Below are 23,210 nucleotides of genomic sequence, written 5' to 3' on the forward strand. Positions count from 1 at the left end.
ACCACCTCAGTGTATTTCTCCTAATTTTCTCAACCACATCCACATCCACCCCACAACGTTCCTTCGCTTCTTCATTTGTCAACCTGTCCCTCCATGTCACTCCACATGCTCCTCTCAAGTAACTCATTTCCACTGCTCTCACTCTTGACTTGTTCCCCTCTTGCAAGGTCCGTGGCTCATTTGCATACATCAGGGTAGGGATCACAATACTATCATGCAGTGACTTCTTAACTTCCATACTCACCTCCCTATTTCTCATCACTGCTTTCAGTAAACCAACAACCTTCCTTCCCTGCTGTACCCTTTCACGCACTTCATCCCCCAAAGTTCCATCCTTACTCATCACACTACCCAAGTACTTGAATGCACTCACATTATCCATATCCTCACTATCCAACCTCACTGTACATTCTGTAACTTCATTCCTTTCAAACACCATAACTTTACTTTTGTTTACATTAACTTTCAGCTTCCTCCTCCTACACACTGTCCCAAATTCATTCACCAAACCTTGCAACTCCCATTCATCTTCACTCAACAATACTGTATCATCAGCAAACAGCAACACCGGAATCTTCCAAATCTCACCCTCATTTATTAGAGCCACCCCCACATCCACTGCCCTACTTTGCACCCCCTTTACAACCCCATCCATGTATATATTAAACAGCCATGGAGACATCACACAACCCTGTTTCAGTCCTCCATTGAGATCAAAGAACTCACTCAGCTCATCATCCACTCTCTCCGTAGTCCTAGCTTCTTCGTACATACTCTTCACAGCACTCAGTAATTTCCCCTCCACTCCATATATTCTTAATACCTTCCATATACCTTGCCTGTCTATTCTGTCATAAGCTTTCTCCAAGTTCATGAAGGCAGCATACACTTTCTTTCCCTTCTCTAGATACTTCTTCACTAAACATCTTAGAAGAAATATCTGATCTACACACCCTTTTCCCTTCCTAAATCCCCCTTGTTCTCCAACTATCTCCTCTGTCATATGTCTAACCCTTTCAATGAGTATTCTGCCATATATTTTACCAGTCACACTAAGAAGCCAAATACCCCTATGGTTACCACATACTTCTCTCTCCCCTTTTCCTTTGTATAAAGGACCAGTTATACCTGATTTCCAGTCCTCTGGAACCTTTCCCTCCTCCCAAGCCAATCTACACAACTTCCATATCCACTCCACAACAATCTCACCCCCATACCTCAGCATTTCACCACACACTCCATCAATTCCTTGGGCCTTTCCCAACTTGATCTTCATCATTGCTTCCACTACTTCCGTCCTACTGATCTCTTCTTCTAAGATCTAAGAATGACTATCTGATCTACACAACCTCTTCCCTTCCTAAAGCCTCCTTGTTCTTCTCCAACTAATTCCTCTGTTATTTCCCTAACTCTGTCAATAAGTATCCTACCATACACTTTTCCTATTATACTAAGAAGACAAATGCCCCTGTGATTACTACACACTTCTTTTTCCCCTTTTGCTTTGTACAAGGGAATAATTATAACTGACTTCCAATGCTCCGGAACTCTACCTTCCTCCTAGGCCAATCTGCACATCTTCCACATCCATTCTACTACTATCTCTCCCCGATGCATCAACATTTCATCACACACTCCATCAATTCCTGAGGCTTACCCCAATCTAACTTTCTTCATTGCTTCCGTAACTTCTATCCTACTGATTTCTTCCTGTCTTCTCACCTCCCTTCTTCTCCCAGCCATTCCCCAGCCACGTATACTTGCATCACTTCCATCCTCTATGTTCAATAATTCCTTACAGTGTTCTCTCCATCTGTTCACTTTTTCTCCCTTCTCCACTAGTAATCTACCATTTTTATCTTTCACTCTCCTGCTAACTTCACTTCCACCCTGTCTTACTCTCGTCTCCACTTTCCAGAACATTTTCTTACAGTCCCTCCACTTTACACTCAAATTCCTTTGAAATTCCTCATCCACTGTCTTCTTACTCTCTCTTACTAATCTTTCTACCTCTCTCTTTCTTCCTACATATAACTTTCTTTTCCGCCTCTCAACTTCTTCCACGCCCCTATTTCTCATCCATTCATTGAATGCTTTCTTCTTTTGTGCCACAGTCTGTCTCACCTCTTCATTCCACCACGCTGTTCCTTGCATCCCCCTCGTCTGCTCTTCATCCCACACACCACATCACATGCTGCACATATTTCTCCTGCGAATATCCTGCACACACCTTCCACATCCCCCATATGCTCCAGTTTGTAGTTCCCCAATCATTCCTCCACTTCTCTCTTATATTCTGCATTTTTCTCATCCTCTTTTAACCTTTCCACTCTCCTTGCAACTACACCTTCTTCCCATCCTTCCCTTCTTCTATTACTCCATCTTATTTGGGTCTTAATTCTGGCCACCAGCAAGTAGTGGTCAGAAAGTCCACTCCCCCAACCTATATAGTCTCTTGCATCCATTACATATCTTCACATCCTTTCATCCACACACACATAATCAGTCATTGCCTTCCTTTCATTCAATTCACCACCCACCCATCTCATCACTCGCCATGTATACCTGTGGATCATGTTATGCCTGAAGAGGGTATTGGCTATCACCAACCCCCTCCCAACACAAATGTCCACTGACGCATCACCCCTTCCACATATATATATATTGTTACGGAAGCGCCAGCCCGGGGCTATTACAAAAAAAGACAACAAGTCAGCCTTAGATGATCGGCCTCCACTGCGTTGCAAAATAACGCAGACCCCGGCACTGACACTCCGCAAACTAGAGAAAAACTGCACAACGGAAGTACTTACTTAAGAACGCAACACTCTGTACTTTGATAATAAAACGGAACAGCCTACCAATAGATCTAGCCTACTATCGCCACTACCGGAAGTAATACCGCCCGAGACAGTATACAGGAACACCTCCCACTTACTTCCGGTGGTGACGACTTCTACTTAACCCGTGTCCAAGGGGGAACGCAGTTAATGGCTCACGATAGTTCTCACTAGCCTTGTGCAAAGAGATGGGATTAAACAGTGTAGGGGTTAGGGGTGTGTGTGTATGTACGTGTGTTGGGGGAACGTTAATTAAGGCAGCGAGAAACTACGGTGAGCCAGACTGGCCCTCCAGAGACAATAAGGTCACAAAACAAAATAAAATAACTACTTTCCTCAGTCAGCAACAAAAAGAATAAAAATAAACTTAAATGAAAACGCCAGCTCGGCATAAAAATAACTGGGGAGAGAGAGAGTGTACAAACACCCGATACTAAAGCTGGCTGGGAAGATACTGAACTGGTGCTAGGCTCGTGTGCGGCCAAGCGCGAACGCATGAATCAAATTAATTAATAAGAACTTATATTCGTGCCCCTCTCTCTCTCTATACAATGAATTGGTACTTCTAATTCAAGCAAAACATCATTAAATATACTGGTAGCTCACATAAGACAATCAAAATAATCAAATGCATTCTCAGCATGGTATGAAATAAAATTGCCCTCAGTGGCAGGAACAAAAGAAACAAAAGAACTTGTAACACTCGCTAATGTAAACTCCGCGAATGACGCGGATACATACTGCATAATCCCCCTAGCCCAGCTGTAACGGCTGCACCCGTGGGAACGGAAAGGCGGACAACGTAACACGCCCTTCCCCAAGGGAAAATTTTGAGCCCTGGATCAAAATTTTCGAATCAAGACCCTGACCCCTCCCTGGATAAACAATCAGCAATTACGTTATCAGTCCCCTTAATATGCCTAACTTCTAAATTGTACTCTTGCAAAAGCAAACTCCAGCGGGTCAAACGCTGGTTCTTAAATTTAAACTTGTTCAAAAACTGCAGGGGATGATGGTCTGAATAAATCTTGATCACAGGGCCAAAAGGGGGCAGGTAGACAGCAAAGTGTTGCAGGGCCAGGATAATCGCTAATAACTCCTGCTCTATGACGGAATAGTTCTTCTGGGCTCTATTAAACTTCTTTGAGAAGTATGATATGGGATGTTCAACCTGGCCCTCATCTGGCTGCATCAACACTGCTCCTACCCCTACTCGGCTAGCATCAACTGCCAGCACAAAAGGTTTGTCAAAATCTGGTGCACGCAATATAGGGTGGTGGCACAGCAGAGACTTAACCGTAATAAAAGCTTGCTCACACTCGGCTGTCCACTGCCACTTCTTATCCTTGTGCAATAAGTCAGTAAGAGGGGCAAGCACTGTGGAGTAATTCCCAATGAATCTTCGGTAATAGCCGATCATGCCCAAAAATCGCTGGAGGGCACGGCGACACTGGGGTGCTGCAAAGTTGGAAATGGCATCCACCTTAGCCCGAGGTGGAGCCACTTGCCCATGTCCCACAACAAATCCAAGGTACTGGACCTTAGCACGTACGAACTCGCACTTGTCTAAGTTGACTACTAAGCCAGCTTCCTCCAACCGCTTAATGAGCATTTCCACATGATCAAGGTGCTCCTCCCACTTGGTGTCATACACAATGACATCATCGATGTAAATGACACAATTGGGTATGCCATCCACCACTTTATCCATAAGCCTCTGGAAAGTGGCTGGAGCATTCTTCAATCCATAAGGCATCACCTGGCACTGATATACTGCACCACTGACAACAAAGCTAGCCACTTGTTTAGCCCGTTCCGTCAGCGGGACCTGCCAGTATCCTTTTACTAAGTCAAGTTTGGTGATATAAGTGGCATTTCCCACCTTGTCCACGGAGTCATCGACCTGAGGTAAAGGATAAGCATCGGTCTTAGACAGTGAGTTAACTTTCCGGAAGTCCACACACAACCTAACCTTCCCATCTGGCTTCGGCTGCAAGGTAACTGGTGAACTCCACTCACTGAAACTCCTCTTGATCAATCCATGGTCCAACATATACTTGATCTCATTATCGAGAGCTTTCTGTCTGATAGGGTTGATGCGGTAAGGAGCTAATTTTACAGGCTTACTATCCCCAACGTCAATGTCATGAGTAGCCCAAGTTGTCAATCCCGGTGAATCTCCAAAAACTTTCGGATGTTTCCATAATCTGTTGCACAGCTCTTCTCGCTTTACTGGCTCAAGGTGTCGCAATTTCTCCACCAGAGCTGCATAACCATTGCCCTCCCATAGGTCAGCTGGTAACATCTCACCACGACTAAGCACTTCCTCCTGCTCCTCCAACTCACTACCAACCGCCAAAACTACAGGAGCGCTCTTATCCCTGGTTCCCTCAACGTCCACTCCAAAGTCACCTTCCAGGGACTGTGGCTGTAACCCTGGTCCACTACTCACATCACCGGCACCAACAGCTCCCTCCACAGCACGTTCCCTTGATGCCACGTCCTCCCTTCCCCGTCCTTCACATCCCAGGTGAGAGACATCAGCAGTCATCCCACAATGAGAATCAACTGGGCGGTAGTATGGCTTCAACATATTAATGTGGCACAACTGAGTACTCTTCTGCCTATCTGGGGTAACAACTAGATAGTCAAGTTCCCCAACTCTCTTCTTCACAATATAAGGACCACTGAATCTAGCCGCCAGAGGTTTTCCTTGCATGGGCAGCAGTGCCAAAACTTCATCTCCTTGCTTAAACTCACGACTTCTGACCTTCTTATCGTAATGAGCCTTCATTTTCGCTTGAGCCCCGATCAGATGATCACGGGCAAGCTCTAAAGCGCAATGCAGTCTCTCCCGAGTGCGGCAGACATAGTCAAGCATGGATTCCTGGTTGCCAGATTTGTTGTTACTCCAGGCCTCTCGCACCACATCCAAGGGACCACGAACTCTGTGCCCATACACTAACTCATTGGGTGAAAACCCTAACGACTCAGTTGGTACCTCTCTCACTGCAAACATAACCAAGGGTACCGCTAGGTCCCAATCCTTTCCACTATCATAGCAGAAGGTGCGCAGCATTGTCTTTAAAGTCTGATGATGCCTCTCCAGGGCACCTTGTGACTGCGGATGGTAAGCACTGGACAAAATGTGTTTGATGCCCAACTCTGTCATTGTCTGCTTAAACAAATTAGATGTAAAATTCACTCCACGGTCTGACTGCAACTCCTTAGGCAGGCCAAAATGAGTAAAGAACAGGATAAGTTGCTTGACTACTGACTTCGCCTGCATGCTTCTGATTGGTATAGCCTCTGGGTATCGCGTTGTAACATCCATTATGGTTAACAAATACTTGTTTCCAGCAGAAGTAGGAGGTAAAGGGCCCACAATATCAATGATTACCCGGGTAAACGGAGGTTCAACTGCAGGAATGGGAGTCAAAGGGGCCACAGGAAGAACTTGATTAGGCTTGCCCACTATCTGACACGTGTGACAGCTCTTGATGTACGCAGCAACTTGTCCCGGCATACTTGGCCACCAAAAGTTATATCTTAAGCGCTGCACTGTCTTTCTGTTTCCCAAGTGACCTGCTAAAGGTCCCTCATGTGCTAACTGTATTAACGGCACCCTATACTGCACAGGCACCACCACCTGCACTAACTCACCCACTCCTCCATCCACCGTGGCGCCAGTGGGCGTCCATCGGCGATATAAAACATTGTCTTTAATCAGGAACTCCTCCTTACCACACTCCACACTTCCTTCCTCCCCTACTCGAGCAAACAAGGGCTTTAATGTTACATCCTCCTGTTGCTTCACCCTCAATTCTGCTGGCCCAACACCCGCCAGCTCTACTGAGGACTGAGATAAGGGACTGGTCGGGACACTGGATTGCGAAGGGCGATCAATCTCAGCGTCACCTCTAGTACACTCGACAGGGGGAGGAATGTCAGACTCCACACTGACATCATCACCTCTACCCTCAACAGTGACACTCTGTTCCTCAGGCGCGTTTGACGGAAGTCCTGCATCCTCGCAGTCGACCCCAGCGTCCTGAAATTCTTCTAATTCAGTCGGTGGGCTGGGTTCAGTCTCCACACAGACACACTCAGCACCACCTCTAGTGTCCTGAGTGGGAAGTGGGGCGGCGCCCATGCACGCATTCCCACTCTCCTCACCCACTACAGCAACACTCTGCTCACTAGGTTCCTCCATTGGTGGCCCTGCCTCATCACAGTCGACCCCAAGAACCTGTGACTTCACCAGTTCTTCCTCCCGGGCTGCAACCTGTGCCATAGATCGTGTAATTGCACAGACCGGGAACATGGCTTCCACTTCTGCATCAACTTCAATACCAATTTCTGGGGCGTCAAAACACTTCTCTGCCACAACAACTGGTGGGGGAAGAGATGGAAATACTTTCTCCCCAGCCAGGTCGTTCCCCAGCAGAAAATCAACCCCCTCTAGTGGCATTACATCAGCAACAGCTACTTGAGCTGCAGCCTGAACAATGGGGCAATCGAGTTCCACATGAACATAATCATAGTATTCATCTGAGTTCATGCCTCTACACAGCACATACTTCCCTGAGTTTACAGGCCCTCCAGTCACGCTTCTGCACACAGACTGTTGTGCACAGGTATCACGAGCCACAGTAACTGGATAACTGATCCCATGAATTTTCACTGTGCCGTGACACATAAAAGGTTTACACCAGTCTAGGGACGATTTCTGAGGCAGTTCATCCGGAGGTGGCGTAGCATGTTGGGTAACTTTTCCAGCCTGAGCTGGCAGCGAGCACAGCCGGCTACACTCCAGCTTTCCACAGACTTCTCCCTCACCGTTACCACTCTCCCAACTCCTCTCGTTCACCTGACTCGAACCTATAACTAGTGCCACTGGTTTGGCATTTTGGGAGGCCTTCCACTTAGGACAGTTAGGCTTGATGTGCCCACTCTGTTTGCAAAAGTAACAAACTAGCTTCGAACTGGATACAGGGCTCTTTCTCCCTGAATTCTTTTTCTCCTCTGTACTTCCCTTGGACTGATTCACGGGAGATTTATCCCAGGCAGGGCCACTCACAGTCCTCTCCCTGGAATACTGAAAATTAGCATACTTGACCCCCATACTCCGCAAGGCAAACACCCGGTCATCAGCCCACGTCGCTGCTTCCTTCACGGTCTTAAATCTCTTCTCCCTAATTTTAACACCAATTTCTTTGTCAGCCATGTTGGTAAAATGTTCCATCAAAAGCAGTTCACGCACCTCGTTATACGAAGTGGCGCTCTCACTCAGCAACCACTCGTCTAACCTCTCCTCCAGATACCTGGCGTAGGCCATATAGGTGTCAGCAGGCCTTTTCCGAGCACCACGGAACAACAACCGATAAGCCTCTGGTCTAAGTTCATATGCCTTCAGGATGGCTGTTTTAAATTCATCATAATCATCTACATCCTGAGGGCTCAACCTATTATACACTTCCAAGGCTTTTCCCTTCAGCACATTAGATACCAACCCCACCCAGCGCTGCCTTGGCCACTCAAACTCCCTAGCCTTCTTCTCAAACCTGACAAACCATTCTGTCACCTTCAACTCATCAAATGCTGGCACTAATTTTAGACTCCTTGAGAACCAACTCTCCCTATCCTCTGCACGGCCTGAGGTTTGGGTATCTGAAGTTGGTCTATTAGCAGTCACCTCCAAGCGAGTCTTCTCCAGCTCAAATCGCATTTTTTCACGCTGCAACTCCATCTCCTCTCTTGCACGCTGCATCTCCATCTCCCTCTCTTCTTTTGCACGCTGCATCTCCATCTTTTTCAACTCCAACTGCAACTGAGCCTCCGGTGACAAGACTCCAGGGTATATGGGAGTGGAATGAACAACTCCAGGGAAAGCACTAGACATACCTGGGGGAACTGCTCTAAACTGGCTCGGCGGCATCATAAATGGTAATAGTGGGGTAGCGAAACGAGGCAACTCAGCACCATAGTCAAACTCAGGGCTCACACGGGGAGTACCTTTGCTATGTGCCTCTCGTTGTTCCATATCCACAGGTGACTCAGCACGTACGCGATCTGGTGTAGACACGCGTGACTCCATGGCGACAAATCAATGGCAGTACTGAATAATGAAATACTAATGCTGACTGAGAAACTACAAACACATCAACTTCACCTCAAAGCACAGAGAACGCCAAGGTAACGATATCCTAGCAAGAAAGGCACTGTTAGGATATCCTGATGCGAGGTCGCCACTGTTACGGAAGCGCCAGCCCGGGGCTATTACAAAAAAAGACAACAAGTCAGCCTTAGATGATCGGCCTCCACTGCGTTGCAAAATAACGCAGACCCCGGCACTGACACTCCGCAAACTAGAGAAAAACTGCACAACGGAAGTACTTACTTAAGAACGCAACACTCTGTACTTTGATAATAAAACGGAACAGCCTACCAATAGATCTAGCCTACTATCGCCACTACCGGAAGTAATACCGCCCGAGACAGTATACAGGAACACCTCCCACTTACTTCCGGTGGTGACGACTTCTACTTAACCCGTGTCCAAGGGGGAACACAGTTAATGGCTCACGATAGTTCTCACTAGCCTTGTGCAAAGAGATGGGATTAAACAGTGTAGGGGTTAGGGGTGTGTGTGTATGTACGTGTGTTGGGGGAACGTTAATTAAGGCAGCGAGAAACTACGGTGAGCCAGACTGGCCCTCCAAAGACAACAAGGTCACAAAACAAAATAAAATAACTACTTTCCTCAGTCAGCAACAAAAAGAATAAAAATAAACTTAAATGAAAACGCCAGCTCGGCATAAAAATAACTGGGGAGAGAGAGAGTGTACAAACACCCGATACTAAAGCTGGCTGGGAAGATACTGAACTGGTGCTAGGCTCGTGTGCGGCCAAGCGCGAACGCATGAATCAAATTAATTAATAAGAACTTATATTCGTGCCCCTCTCTCTCTCTATACAATGAATTGGTACTTCTAATTCAAGCAAAACATCATTAAATATACTGGTAGCTCACATAAGACAATCAAAATAATCAAATGCATTCTCAGCATGGTATGAAATAAAATTGCCCTCAGTGGCAGGAACGAAAGAAACAAAAGAACTTGTAACACTCGCTAATGTAAACTCCGCGAATGACGCGGATACATACTGCATAATCCCCCTAGCCCAGCTGTAACGGCTGCACCCGTGGGAACGGAAAGGCGGACAACGTAACAATATATATTTATATATATTTATATACAGTATAAATATAAAAAGCTGTCCTAGCTGCAGCACAGAACATGCACACCTTGACTGCTAAGCACCCAACAGTAGTTAGGGATCCCATTATAGAGGAGATGAAACTTCTCCTAGTGCTGTGGGTTATTGAACTTAACCCCTAAGCACCAGCTGACATGTATTGACATCATGATTCAGGGCACGGAGCGCTGCCAGCTGACGTGATATACCGCACTCACCTTCCTGCCACCCTTTGAACTCGTGGCCGTTTTCTGTGATACCCAACGGGTAGGTAGGACCCCCAGGTACCCCGCGGATGTGCAGTTCAGTCTGTACCCGGCAGTGGTAACATGAGGAGCCGTGTCTTCTTGTTCATCATCATCTGATTCTGTAACACCGCGTGAAGGGCCAATGGCCTCAATGACCCCCACGAAAATTCTGCCCTCAGTGCCAGGGAAAGAGTTCAGTGACTGAGCAGGTATGTGGGAAATTGTAAATAATATACAGGTATGCACAAGTGTTATTTTTTTTTATATATAGGTGAAGTGTAAGATAAGTTATATCTGGTAAGTGTTTTGAGAAGTGTTGTACAATAAATTTGACAAGTGCATTGGAATAATTTGTGAAGCAGTGATTGGAAATACCTTGAGTAACCCTTTATAGTACATCGAAAGAAAACCAAAAGTGCATGGGAGAGTACGAAAATTACCTGGTTGGCTGTAACTAAATTTTTTCCCTTGTTACTCAGAAAATGATGTTGAATTTATGAGCATCAGCATATATGTGATGTGAAATACAAAAAATGTAAGTTGCGTATTACATTAGCGATATTTTCACGCTGCCCCTGATTGGTACAAAATTAGTCACAATTTCTGTACCAGTAATTACCTCATTCTCAACCATAGTGCATGAAACAACCAGAGCATTTACTTCTCAAAGTGCAGTTATCCGTAATCATGATGTCAAGTGCAAATATAAGTGATGTAATAAGGGGAAATTATTATAATTGACCCAAGAAGTGAGTAATAAAAATAAAGAGCTGTTCTTTTCCCATACATGTACGGGGCATAGTGGTGCTATGAAACAGGCGGAAAATGCTATGGGGAGCCACATGGAAGGGGTGATGATTCATCCTTATGACGGTGAGCAAAGAAAATTTAAAAAAATTATTGGAATATTCCGAGAGGCTGGGCAGTGTTTCAATCACCATTCCGGTCAGTGCTGCCAATGCTAGCCAACGAGTCCAAGGCCACTGGCAGTGGCACACAACTGGATTAGCCCGCCAAAACACGGGAAACCAGCCATCTTTAACTTATCCCTACTCATCAACGGGACCACCTGGAGACCTTGGGATACTTTCATTTGAAAGAGGAAGAGTTGGTGAATCATACATATACTTAATTTTTTCTCTAGCTATAATAATTTGGCAGATATTACTGTTTGAAGTAAGGGTAGTTTGGCAAAATCTCAGAAATCCCCTGTAAGGAGGAGTGGGCAATGGCCGGAATCCCCCAGCGGCTAAGGGTTAACTAGGTGAGGCAGCTCCTGCACCAGAGCTTTTTCTGTGCATATGTGCTTTATCTGGGGAATCAATCTCAAGTAGAGGGAAGTGGAGGTAAAGGAGCAGTTTCAGTCCAACACAGGGTTGCTTGAATGGCTTAAGATGTGTGCTGGCCTTAAACATGTGACTCTGCATTGAAAGGCTGCTAGTGCTGACCACATGGGAGCAGAGTCCTTCTCTCCCCATCTGAAAATGATTGTCAAGGAAGGGGGATGCTTTCCTAAACAGGTTCCTAACTTTGTCAAAATGGCCTGTTTTGGAAACGTATCCAGAAAAACCTACACCAGCGAGGAAGAATATGTTCACCTGGCTTTAAGGCAGCCAAGGACTGCCCAACCGCTGCTTATCAACCACTGGGAGAAATCCTGGGCACTGGTAGGGTACATTAAGGAGAACCTGGGAGTTATTTGGAAAACTAACCTGCCTCCTCACGTGCCTGACTATGCCTGCCAGAACAGTCTGGCAAACTACTTCTATCCTTCTTGTGGACAATTCCCCCAGCCACCCTAACAGCATGGAGGACAGGATCAGTAACATCAAGGTGGTGCACCTGCCCTCTAACACATCATTATTGCTCCAGCACTTGGACTAGATGGTGATCACCACCTTGAAGGCCCACTACTTCTGCTGCACCATGGAAGAAACAATGAGGGCAAGCAAGTCTGGGGAGACTGATCCAGTGTGCCTATTTTGGAAGAGTATAACATTGAAAAAGCCATTGAAAACATCATAGTGGCTTGGAATGAGGTTCAGGCAAGCATGCTTAGTGCCATCCGGAGTAAGGTATGGCCAGAGTCATCTGCACCTTCACAGGGTTCCCAGCAGTTGAGGACGTCTGGCATGAAATCATCGACTGCTTCCGTGAAGCAGGGTTTGACAAGGTCAATGAGGCTGATGTCCAAGAAGTCCTGGAGAGCCACACCAAGTAACTGTCCACAGAGAAGCTCATTGTGCTATGGGAACAGGTAGTAGACGCACAGAAGGGTGGTGAAGACAGTGGGGAGGAGGACGAGCCAGTCCATAGTCTGGACATCAGGACACTTAAGGAGTTCCTGACCAAGATTGGTAACACCATTGCCCACATCCTGGACAAGGACCCAAACCCAGCGAGGAACGACATGGCGACGTACGGCATAGACCAACACTTTTAGCAGTATAGGGAGCTCCTGGTGTCTAAGAAAAAGTCAGCACTACAGACCACCATCACCACCACCTTCCTCCATACGACAAGCACCAGCACCAAGGAAGAGCCAAGGTCATCAGTGATTTGGGTGCAGATGCTATGCCCTTCCTCATTCCATGTAGTTTGCCTCCTCATCTTCATCAGTGCCTGGCTCACCCCTGTGCTTCCTGATTCCTTCATCATGAAAGTTGTTCGTGAGTGTCATGAGCTGGTATGAATTATGATGGTCTTTATTTTTGCCCTGAACATAATCTAATGATTGTCCAACATTTTTGATAGTCATATTTTACTCTTGAGTTTAGTGAAAAATGTTAGTAAAAATAAAATAAGAAGTGGTACCACATTTACTGGCCTCTACAGTTGTGGTGCCTAGACTGTTGCATATCCCATGGGAAGCCCAATAGACTCCTTGTACTAAACTTTTCTCAGCAGAGAGTAACAGTTTTGATGAGAATTGATCTGCTGAGACAGCTACTTACCCATGGACCTAATCCTAGTATAGTGTGATGGGTGCATTGTAGTTGAATACTGCCACACCCACTGCAAACTGACTTCCTACACACAGAATTGCTATGGGAGAGTTGTTTTTTCCATGCTTTGTGTTTCCACCTCTACCAAGTGAATTTTGGGGGCACTAAGTAACTGGCAACTCCTCTGGTGTCTGTGCTTGCCCAGAAGCGAGAGAGGGAGTATATGTTCCCATCGCTCCGAGCTTGCACCTCCCTCTTTTTTCATATGCATTACTGTTTGCCCTGTTATTTTCCTAGAGTCAAGTTGTCATGCCTGGAAAGTACTGCTCAAGGGATGAGAGGGACCGTATCATTGCATGGAGGCAGTATAATGTCCCAATCAACACGATTTGTGAACGTACTGGACTCATAAAGTTAAAGCGTCGTGAAGATTCTTGCTGCAGCGCGCGGCCTGCCACCTGATGTCGTACCAGAGCACAAGCATGGTGGTTGAAAGAAGAGGATGACTTCCAGAGGTACAGATATGCTTCTGAAGAGGGAAGTAATCAAGAATCCTCGACTGACAGCAGCAAAATTGAGGAGAATGCATCCCCAGCTGTTACAAGCCATCTCAATTCGAACTATCCAACACCGCTTGCAGAAGGAGCTGGGTTTGCCAAGCTGCACCGCAGCCAAGAAACTGCTTCTCACTGACCGCATGAAGAAGCAGCACATTCAGTTTGCCAAGAAGAATGCATACTGGACATCGGATGAGTTAAGAAAAGTTATGTTTTCCGATGAAAGCACATTTCAAGTGTTCCAGGTGTGTTCTGCCAAGGTTCATCGCCCTGCCTCCCATAGTCAGTATGATCCCGCTTATACAGTACTGACTGTTAAGCACCTGCAATCAGTAATGGTATGGAGGTGTTTCTCAGGTGACATGGGAAAGGGAGGCCTCTACTTTCTTCCTAAGACCTTGATGATGAATGGTGGCCAATACATTCAAATTCTGAAAGATCAATTGTTAAACCTGTTAGCTATTCGTGTGTCCAACTTTTTCATGCACGATTCAGCTCCATGTCACAAGTCAAGAAAGATGACAAAATGGCTTTAGGATAATCGGATTGAGGTCCTCGACTGGCCTGGCAACAGTCCGGATCTAAATCCAATAGAAAACTGCTGGGCAAAGATGAAGAAAATAATGGTAGAGGGAAGACACCCAATCTGGACAACCTCAAGACTGAACTGACAAATGTTTGGTGCAATGAAATGTCCTTAGATTACTTTAGAGATCTAAGTGATTCCATGCCAAAACACATCCAACCGGTCCTGAAAAACAAGAGAAACATGATTTCATATTATTAAATGGTATTTCATGAACAAACATTGTGATATACTGATTTCTGTGTTTTTTAATACCTTGTGGGGGGAGGTCGTAAGTCAGTTTGCAGTAGCTGTAGTATGATGTGATGGGTGCATTGCAGTTGCATATTGCTAATATGGTGTGATGGATGCATTGCAGTTGCATACTGCTAATATGGTGTGATGGATTCATTGCAGTTGCATATTGCTAATATGGTGTGATGGATGCATTGCAGTTGCATACTGCTAATATGGTGTGATGGGTGCATTGCAGTTGCATACTGCTAATATGGTGTGATGGATGCATTGCAGTTGCATACTACTAGCTTATTGCAGTATTCACATATTTTTTCATCACATCATCATACCTGAGCACCTTCACATGTACGTGCCACTTTGTGTGTGTGTGTGTGTTTCTTTTCTTCTGTTGTGGTATGACCTGCCTGTCTCTTCAGAGTTTATTTGGGTTGTTCCTGCCACCAGGGTTAATTTAATCAGTTTTATTTTCTTTTGGACAGCCATCTTTGGTCCATAGGTTACTGTTTTCCATGACTGTTTTTCCTTTTCTTTTTTTTTTTTTTTTTTTTTTTTTTTTTTTTTTTTTTCACCATAATTCTCTTGTGGGAGTTCCCTTTTTTTTTTTTTTTTTTTTTAATTCCATCTTTCTCTTACAATACTATATATATATGTGTACAGTATATATATATATATATATATATATATATATATATATATATATATATATATACAGTATATATATATATATATATATATATATATATATATTTTCTCCATACCTCATGTACTATAGCCCTTTTCCTTCTGGCCCTCAATCTTCTTTGGGGTCATTTTCCTTTGACTTTGCTAACTAAGGAAGTGGGTATTGTGGGTTCTCCATGTCTTCATCCACCCACCTTTCCCATTGACCTGTGAACCTCTCGATAGTCTCATGTGTCCCCTTCCAAGTTAAGATCATGTCCATGACATTGCAGTTGTCTTCGACTGATCTGAGAGTCCTGGCTGGGTGCAAAATGTTTCAGGTGGGTGAGGGAGGTTTCCTAGTGGATCAACCTCTTTTTGGCATAGGATATATCCTGCTAGTTTGTTTGTTTCTGTTTTCTTACCCTGTGATGTGACCCCTCAGGAGGAAGGGGGATGTCACCTCTGACCCCTCCCTTCCCCAACAGGCATTGCACCATTTAGTAGTCTCTGTCTCATGGCTTATGACAGGATGCTTTATCCATTCTGATTATGTCAGTGACATTCTGAATACTGTACATGATGGCCTCCTCTCTTTTGCCTCAAACTTCCATGACATTTCATGGGACAAGGCACCAAAAGTCATGATGGAGCAGTCTGTAGCGACAAGTTCATTTTCTTGGTACCTCATAATTGAATGCTGTGTCTTTTGAAGAAAATAGCATCATGCTGGGCACATTACGTTCAGCTTATTGTCGCCACACATTCCAGACATACTGTATATTGGCACAGTTCTCTGCAAAGTGGTGCATAACATCCCACTGATACATAGCCTGGGAACTCTCTTTTGTTTCTCTTTGAATTCTAGAGATGTATTTGACCATTTTGGGACCATGATCAACCTCCCTCAAGCCAGCTAAATGAACCACTTATTTTTTAACATGACATTAAATTTGAAGGGGCCAAACACTTGTTGATGCAGTTATTATCTGGTGGCTGGTGTTAGCTATTTCCCCCTGTTTGGATATTATTCAGCTCAAACTTGCTCTGACAACCCCAGACGAGATTAGAATATCTTCAGCACTTTACAAACTGGGATACATAGAGGATCTCTGTTTCTTTCAGGTAGAGAGAAAAAAAATATTCATTGACATTTGGTAAGTATTTCTTTTAAAATTCTTGATTGCCCCCTCTGCCATGCAGATCACAATAACTGCTATCTTAGAGATCCAGGTTACCAGCTTCATACCACATCATTAGAAAAGACAGTGCTCATGGAATTCAGAGTATTAAGCTCCTCAGACTCCTCACTAATTTGAGACATCAATATTGGTAAAAACCCACACCTCATTGCTTTCATACATGTCCTAGTTTCCAAAATATCATCTCATTTAAGATCTCATTATTCTGGATAGTTACATAATTGGCAAGATCTTCTTGAATGTTCCCCACTAGCACAGTGAAGCTTGTCCCTTACAAGAATTGCTGACATGCTTACCTTGCCCACCAGAGCATCTTGACTGTCTCAGTGGCCCTTCATTTTTGCAGTTTCCTCTGGTTTCAGTGCGGGAAGATCAATTCATCTGTACAGGGTACCTTCCTTTTGCCTTCTACATCATGAGGATTTTCCCAGATCTGATAGAATAGATGTTGCTGTAAGTTAGCGTCTCCATTAGGTGGTGCTGTTCTGAGGTTAGGTGGTGCTGTTCTGAGGTTTCCCTTACACATATGTCTGCTATTTACAAGATCAGAATGTAGTGAAGGAGCAATTGGGTAAATATGATTTGGAGCAGATGGTGGACGTGGAAGATGTGTGCAAGATATTCGCTGAAGAAATCTGTGCAGTATGTGAGGTGGTGTGTGGGGTGAAGAGAAGACAAAAGCGGGTGCAAGGAACAGCATGGTGCAATGAAGAGGTGAGACAGGCTGTGGCATAAACGAGGAAAGCATATAGTGAGTGGACAAGAAACGGGTGTGAAGTAAGTTGAGAGACGTAAGAGAGAATTTTATGTAGAGAGGAAGAGAGAGAGGGGAAAAGATTATTAAGAGGAGATTGGATGAGGAATTTGGAAGGAATTTGAGTGTAAAGTGGAGGGAATGTAAGAAAATGTTCTGGAAAGAGGTAAAGAGAGTTAGACAGGGTGATAAAGAAGTTAGTCAGGGAGTGAAAGACAAAAATGGTAGATTACTAGTGGAGAAGGGAGAAAATGTGAGCAGATGGATAGAACACTAAGGAATTGTTGAACATAGAGAATGAAAGCAATGTGAGTGTAAGTGGCTGGGGAATGGCTGGGAGAAGGAGGGATGTGAGAAGAGAGGAAGAAATCAGTAGGACGGAAGTAGTGGAAGCAGTGAAAAATTTCAAAATGGGGGAAGACCCAGAAATTGATGGAGTGTGTGGTGAAATACCAAAGCATGGGGGAGAGATAGTAGTAAATTGGATGTGGAAGATGTGCAGATTGGTCTGGGAGGAAGGTAAAGTCCCAGAGGATTGGAAGTCCGGCATAATTATTCCTCGTATAAAGGAAAAGGGGAAAATGAAGTGTGTTTTAATCATAGGAAAAGTATATGGTAGGATACTTATTGACAGAATTGGGGAAATAAGAGAGGAATTAGTTGGAGAAGAACAGGAAGGTTTTAGGAAGGGAAGAGGTTGTGTAGATCAGATATTCATTCTTAGGCCTATAGTGGAAACTTTTCTAGAGAAGGGAAAGGAGTTGTATGTGGCCTTCATGGATTTGGAGAAAGCATATTACAGGGTGCATAGACAAGGATTGTGGAAAGTATTAGGAATATGTGGAGTAAATGGGAAGTTTCTGAATCCCATGAAGAGTATGTATGAGGGTGCTAAAGCTGCAGAGTGTGGCAGAGACAGTGTTTGGCATAGCGGTCGAGTTACCCACATTTGGGAATACTCACCTGTTTTTATTGTTCAGTATTTTTTGAGGGCCTTGTTGGTGACAACCCTTTGGAATGTTTTATTCAATTGTTTAGTTCTGTTTGATCTGTTCTCTGTAGTTGTCTTTATGCTACATGGTGCCCTGCATATCCAGTAACCTTATGGTTCCTCAGTAAGTTCCCTCTTTTAGCCTGTTTATTGTTTTATGGGTGGTATCCTTTGTGATCATTTTTCCTCCATAGAGACAGCATTTGGAACTCTCCTTTTTTTTTTTTTTTTTTTAACTCCCTATTAATTCCAAGGACTTCCATCCCAGGGAACATCTGCCTTTCCTTTGAAGAATTACAAGTCCATTAATTTCTCATAAATGCTTCATATGCCTATGTTTTCACAGGGTTGTGGAGCACTGGCTAGTTGAAACAATAAAGCCCTTCATAATAAGGTGCTTAAAACTCCCCCATCATTTGATCTGAGCAAAAGTATGCTCTTATCACCAATGGAAGGTACTAGCAGGAACCCTGAATGGATTGGCCTCATTCTTACAACTCCACCTGTGTCTCAAGTGCCTGACCCTTACAGAAAATAACCTTTTTTGGTCAAACCCCTTTGGAAACTTAAGTTCCCATGGGTCCTTCTCCTCTAATATTAACCCATAGGTTAAGGAAGGCAGTATTCAGTTTCTAGAGGGACACTAACACCAATGGAGATTCCTAAAGATCCACTAAAATATTCATATAATCGCAGGCAAGCCTTCAGTAGTGAGAACATTCCTCTCACAGCATGGTCATATACTCCAGATCAGTTCTCTTGTATTTAGGATAAATTCAGAATTGGAGAAAGTTGCCCTGCAAGGATAAACACCCCCCTGGAGAGGGGTTGTTGCTGTTGTTAATGAAGGCAAGTAAGTGTTGTTGCATCATTAACCATAACTTTCTGTTTATACGGGTTTGCTCCATAGTTCCTAAGCCTTAATTTTCCTTCTGGGCATTCCTGTCATCCACAGACCTGTAGATTCAAAGTTGCAGTAATGAGTGTCTGCCGGACTCTACATGGATCACTGAATGATACATCACTCAGAAAAGATTACTCTTCTTCATGCTATGTCTGATGGTACAAAAATATTTCATGCCTGTCTTCTTTTGTCTTCATCTTTGCTTCATAGCACCATCCTTGATGGTTGCAGTGCTTGGAAAGTGGACAAAGTTATTTTTCCTGTTTTGGTTCTAATATATGGAAGACTCCAGAATTGAGAGGAAAAGCAACAAGGAAACATTCCTTCTCAGTGATGACTCACATGCCTTGTGCATTCTGTTCAGCTAACAGACATCCTTGTGTTAAGGCTTACTTCCAGGCTTTGCTAGTTTGTGTCCCAAGAAATTGCATCACACATACTTGTTCACATTCATTATGAGTTACTGTGACCAAAAAATCAGTTTGAGAGAGGAAAAAAAAAAATCTTTGTGCACCAGGGGCACAGAATATTTTCCCTTTGACACAGCCTACACATTAATCAGTATGAGCTTTAACAAAAGTTCTTTACCAGGCTGTTACAGGATTATCTAGCAGAACTAATCTTTATCTGCAACCCCAACTTTGGCCTGTTTTTCCCCTTTATTCTGCCTTAAAGAACACATTAGTAAACTTTAATATATCTGTCCCTCAGTGGACAGTGTTGCTTTTTAGATCCCCTCATCCCCATCAGGTAACCTTCATCTTCCATTCACTCTTTTTAGGAAACTAAGTTTGATTACCCTCCTCATTTTTCAGTGGATCCTGCACAAAATCCTATTTCTTGTAATCCTGACCTGGGGAGTTTGGGTAGCTAGGATGAATGCAGTCATCAGACATAAATCTTTTTCTGTGGTGTCCCCAGACTTGACCTTGATATTCATTTTCTCTCCCTTCATGTTCTTCAGCAAAAAATGATTCAGAGTTTTTTCACTTAATGATTTGGAAGTTCCCAGCTCTCTTAGTTATTTCTAGTCACCATTCTGTTTTCAATTCAGATACAGTACTGTTGAGTGTTATGTCTCAGACAAACCCAGGTATTTTCAGTCCTCTTTGGATCTTCCAAGTAGGTGTGAAATCTTGTTTTTGATGCAGATTTACAGGTTGTTCTGTTCATCAATATAGAGCTAACAGACTTTGCTTCTGCTCCTAAGGTTCATTAAGTCAGAGACATGGCTATTTCAGCTTACCTCTTATCCTATATCCCAAGAAGCCTTAATCTAGGTGGGTCCACAGAATTCGCCTAGTACCTTCTGTAAAAGTTATTTTTCGACTTGAATCTCAAGTTTCTCTTGTTTGAAACTTCGGGTTCTTCATTCCCTGAATAATGATCCTACTTTCCATTCCAGGTTTACCATAAGGGTAACTAAATTTCCTTTGTAATTTGTTAGTGTTTGTAATTTGGATTCACCCGAGTTTTTTTAGCATTGCGGAATAAATTTGCAGGTTCTGCCTTCCCCTTAAGAATTTCCTCTTTAAGATAACACTTCTTAAAGTTTGATTCACTAGCCATTGGTTCCCATTTGTAAAAGTTCCTCATTCTCACTTAAATGTTTCCATTTAGTCTCCATGTCAAGTTTTACCACCCTCCTCATATAATTTTCTACACCTTAAAGGTGGGGTAGGGGGAGGGGGGGTCTTTTGTGTGTGTGTGTGTGTGTGTGTGTGTGTGTGTGTGTGTGTGTGTGTGTGTGTGTGTGTGTGTGTGTGTGTGTGCGTGCGTGCTGCACTAACCTCCTCCAGCAGGTGATGGGAGCTTTTAAGGCATTACACCCAGAGAGGCTAGTACACTGGTGTGTTGTAAAGCCTAATGCTTGCTGGCTCAGATGATGCAGTGCCATCTTACTGACATTCGTTTTCTTCATCCCACCTTCACACTTCCTTAACTTCTTTGCATCCCTTTTACATGGGTGTAGGAGATTGCTTGATAAATAGTGCAGTATAGCAGCAGCATAGGACCATACTGCACTCCTAACACTCTCCTGACAGGTGACAGTGAGTAGAAACATTAACCCATGAATTTTTATTGAAGCTGTTATACTCTGCCAAGTGAGTTTTTGCACAAGAAGTTTATATTAGGCTTAGTAGTAGTAGTAATTACAGTATAGTAGTAGTAGCTGTAGTTGTAGTAGTTATAGTAGTAGTAGTAGTAGTAGCACCAGGTTCATCTGAAATGTGAACCCCATGTACTGCAGGCTGTCCATCCTTCTTTTGGGCAGTAGAGAGGGAACTGAGGAACATTTGTGTAACCGGGTGATGGAGCCACGCAGTTATATCAGTGCCGCCACATGAAGGTATCCCTCTCCAACGTGGTATTAGACCCTGCATGGGGTATATGGCATTTAAGACACTACACCCTCTGAGTCAACAAATAATTGGTTTAAACGTCATAAAATCTACCAGATTTCCCATGTAAAGAGTACAGAACAGCTAGTCCTCATTTAGTGTTTAAGATGAGTATTGGTGAAATGGTAATTGGAGTGAGATTGCATTTAATGAAGCATGCTTTTGATTCACAACTGAGAGGTAAAAGGCACACACACAAAAAAAAGAGTGTATATTGATGGAACACTCCTTTGAGCTAAACAGCTTTTAATGGTTTCTGTTGGTGAAAGCAACTTTGAGTGAAACAACTTTTAATGAAACGTGCAGATTTTCATGACAAGGATTAAAAACCATTAAAAGAAGGAAATGTATTGGCGAAACTGCTGTCAGTGAAACAGCTTTTAATGAGACATGTTCTCAATGCATGACTGAGGAGTTATAGAAAAAGAAGAAAAAAAAAAAAAATCCAAAGCCATTTTATCATGAACTGTAAGCAATTTAAAGTGAAGAGTGGGTATTGATTCCTCGGCAGCTTAAAAATGAAACAGCTTTTAGGTGAAAGAGCTTTAATCGAGAACTAACTGTATTTGGAACAGGATAACAAGCCCCTGGAATTGAAACTGTCCTCATCGCCCTTGGATGATGAGAAACAGAGTGAGGAATTGTTGGAAGAAGAGTGGGATTCTGATGGAGAAGAAACCCGACCTTATCCACAAGACCTGAAAGACCCGATAAAGCAGGATCACTGTTATTGCTCACACCCACCCCATAAATATCCTTCAGCACTGAAGAGGCGCCTCGACCACAATCTTCAGAATATGCGTCCAGAAATTCCATGGATGTTAATGCCCTGGCCATCTCAACAAAAGACATATCCATCCCAGTTTGATTCAGTAAGTGGAAAACTCATTGACCTTGTTTGTGGCCAGTCACTTAAAGAAAACTGATCAGGTGAGTTTATGGTTCTTGGTATAGCCGGCCCTCCATATTTGCAAGGGATGTCTTATGAACCTGCCTGCAATTGGCAAAAATCTACACACAATTGATGCCTCTTGAATGGCTTGTATAGTTGTACTTTAACCAAATGATTGCTTTAAAAAACTTTACATTGCTTCAAAGCATTGTCAGACTTTAGAATCTTCGTGTTTTATCCCTTCAGTTTGATGACTAATATTATTGTTTTGTTCTTGCTACCTCCAGCCAATTTTGTTCATCTTTGGATACATTTTTCAAACTGCAGGAATGGGATTTGAGTGTTGACAACTATGGTGCATTTGGAGATCTGTAATTCCTTTTCTGCTTGGTTGATGGCCAAATGTAGTCAGATTGGAGGATAAATATGACTAGTAACCAGGGAAACTCGTTCATATGTCATAACTAAGGCTTGTCAAATTTTACACAGTCTGTCCATCACACAATCTATCTGTCTGATATTCGACTTGTGGGCATGGCCAAGTTCCCCCAGATGAAAACAAACCAGCAATAGGGTGTTCTGCTAATCAGAATAAATTATCTGGTAGCAGTTAAAGTACAGTTAGCATGCTCAAAGTGGAGAGAGTAAAGTTGTACTTTGAGATGGTTTATTAATCAGAGATTAAACTTGCAGATATGGAGGACTGACTGTACCCTAAGTCTTTGTTTTACT

General features: G+C 43.7%; 1 protein-coding gene across 6 annotated transcripts in view; it reads left to right on the top strand.

The window, feature by feature from the left end:
• LOC145407549 (uncharacterized) overlaps nt 1–23,210 on the top strand; it is a 305,436-nt gene that overhangs the window by 247,075 nt on the left and 35,151 nt on the right. For 5 of the 6 annotated variants that reach the window (XM_080278476.1, XM_080278475.1, XM_080278473.1 and 2 more), the window contains one exon: nt 22,162–22,516. In XM_080278476.1, coding sequence (XP_080134602.1) covers nt 22,162–22,512 — 351 coding nt within the window. In that variant the 3' untranslated portion in view covers nt 22,513–22,516. The remainder of the gene's footprint in view (nt 1–22,161; nt 22,517–23,210) is intronic. The other variant, XM_080278472.1, reaches the window with a different exon arrangement.

Source organism: Coenobita brevimanus, chromosome 73 (genome assembly GCF_032717465.1).
Source record: "Coenobita brevimanus isolate Jiangsu-jjx chromosome 73, ASM3271746v2, whole genome shotgun sequence".
Taxonomy (NCBI): domain Eukaryota; kingdom Metazoa; phylum Arthropoda; class Malacostraca; order Decapoda; family Coenobitidae; genus Coenobita; species Coenobita brevimanus.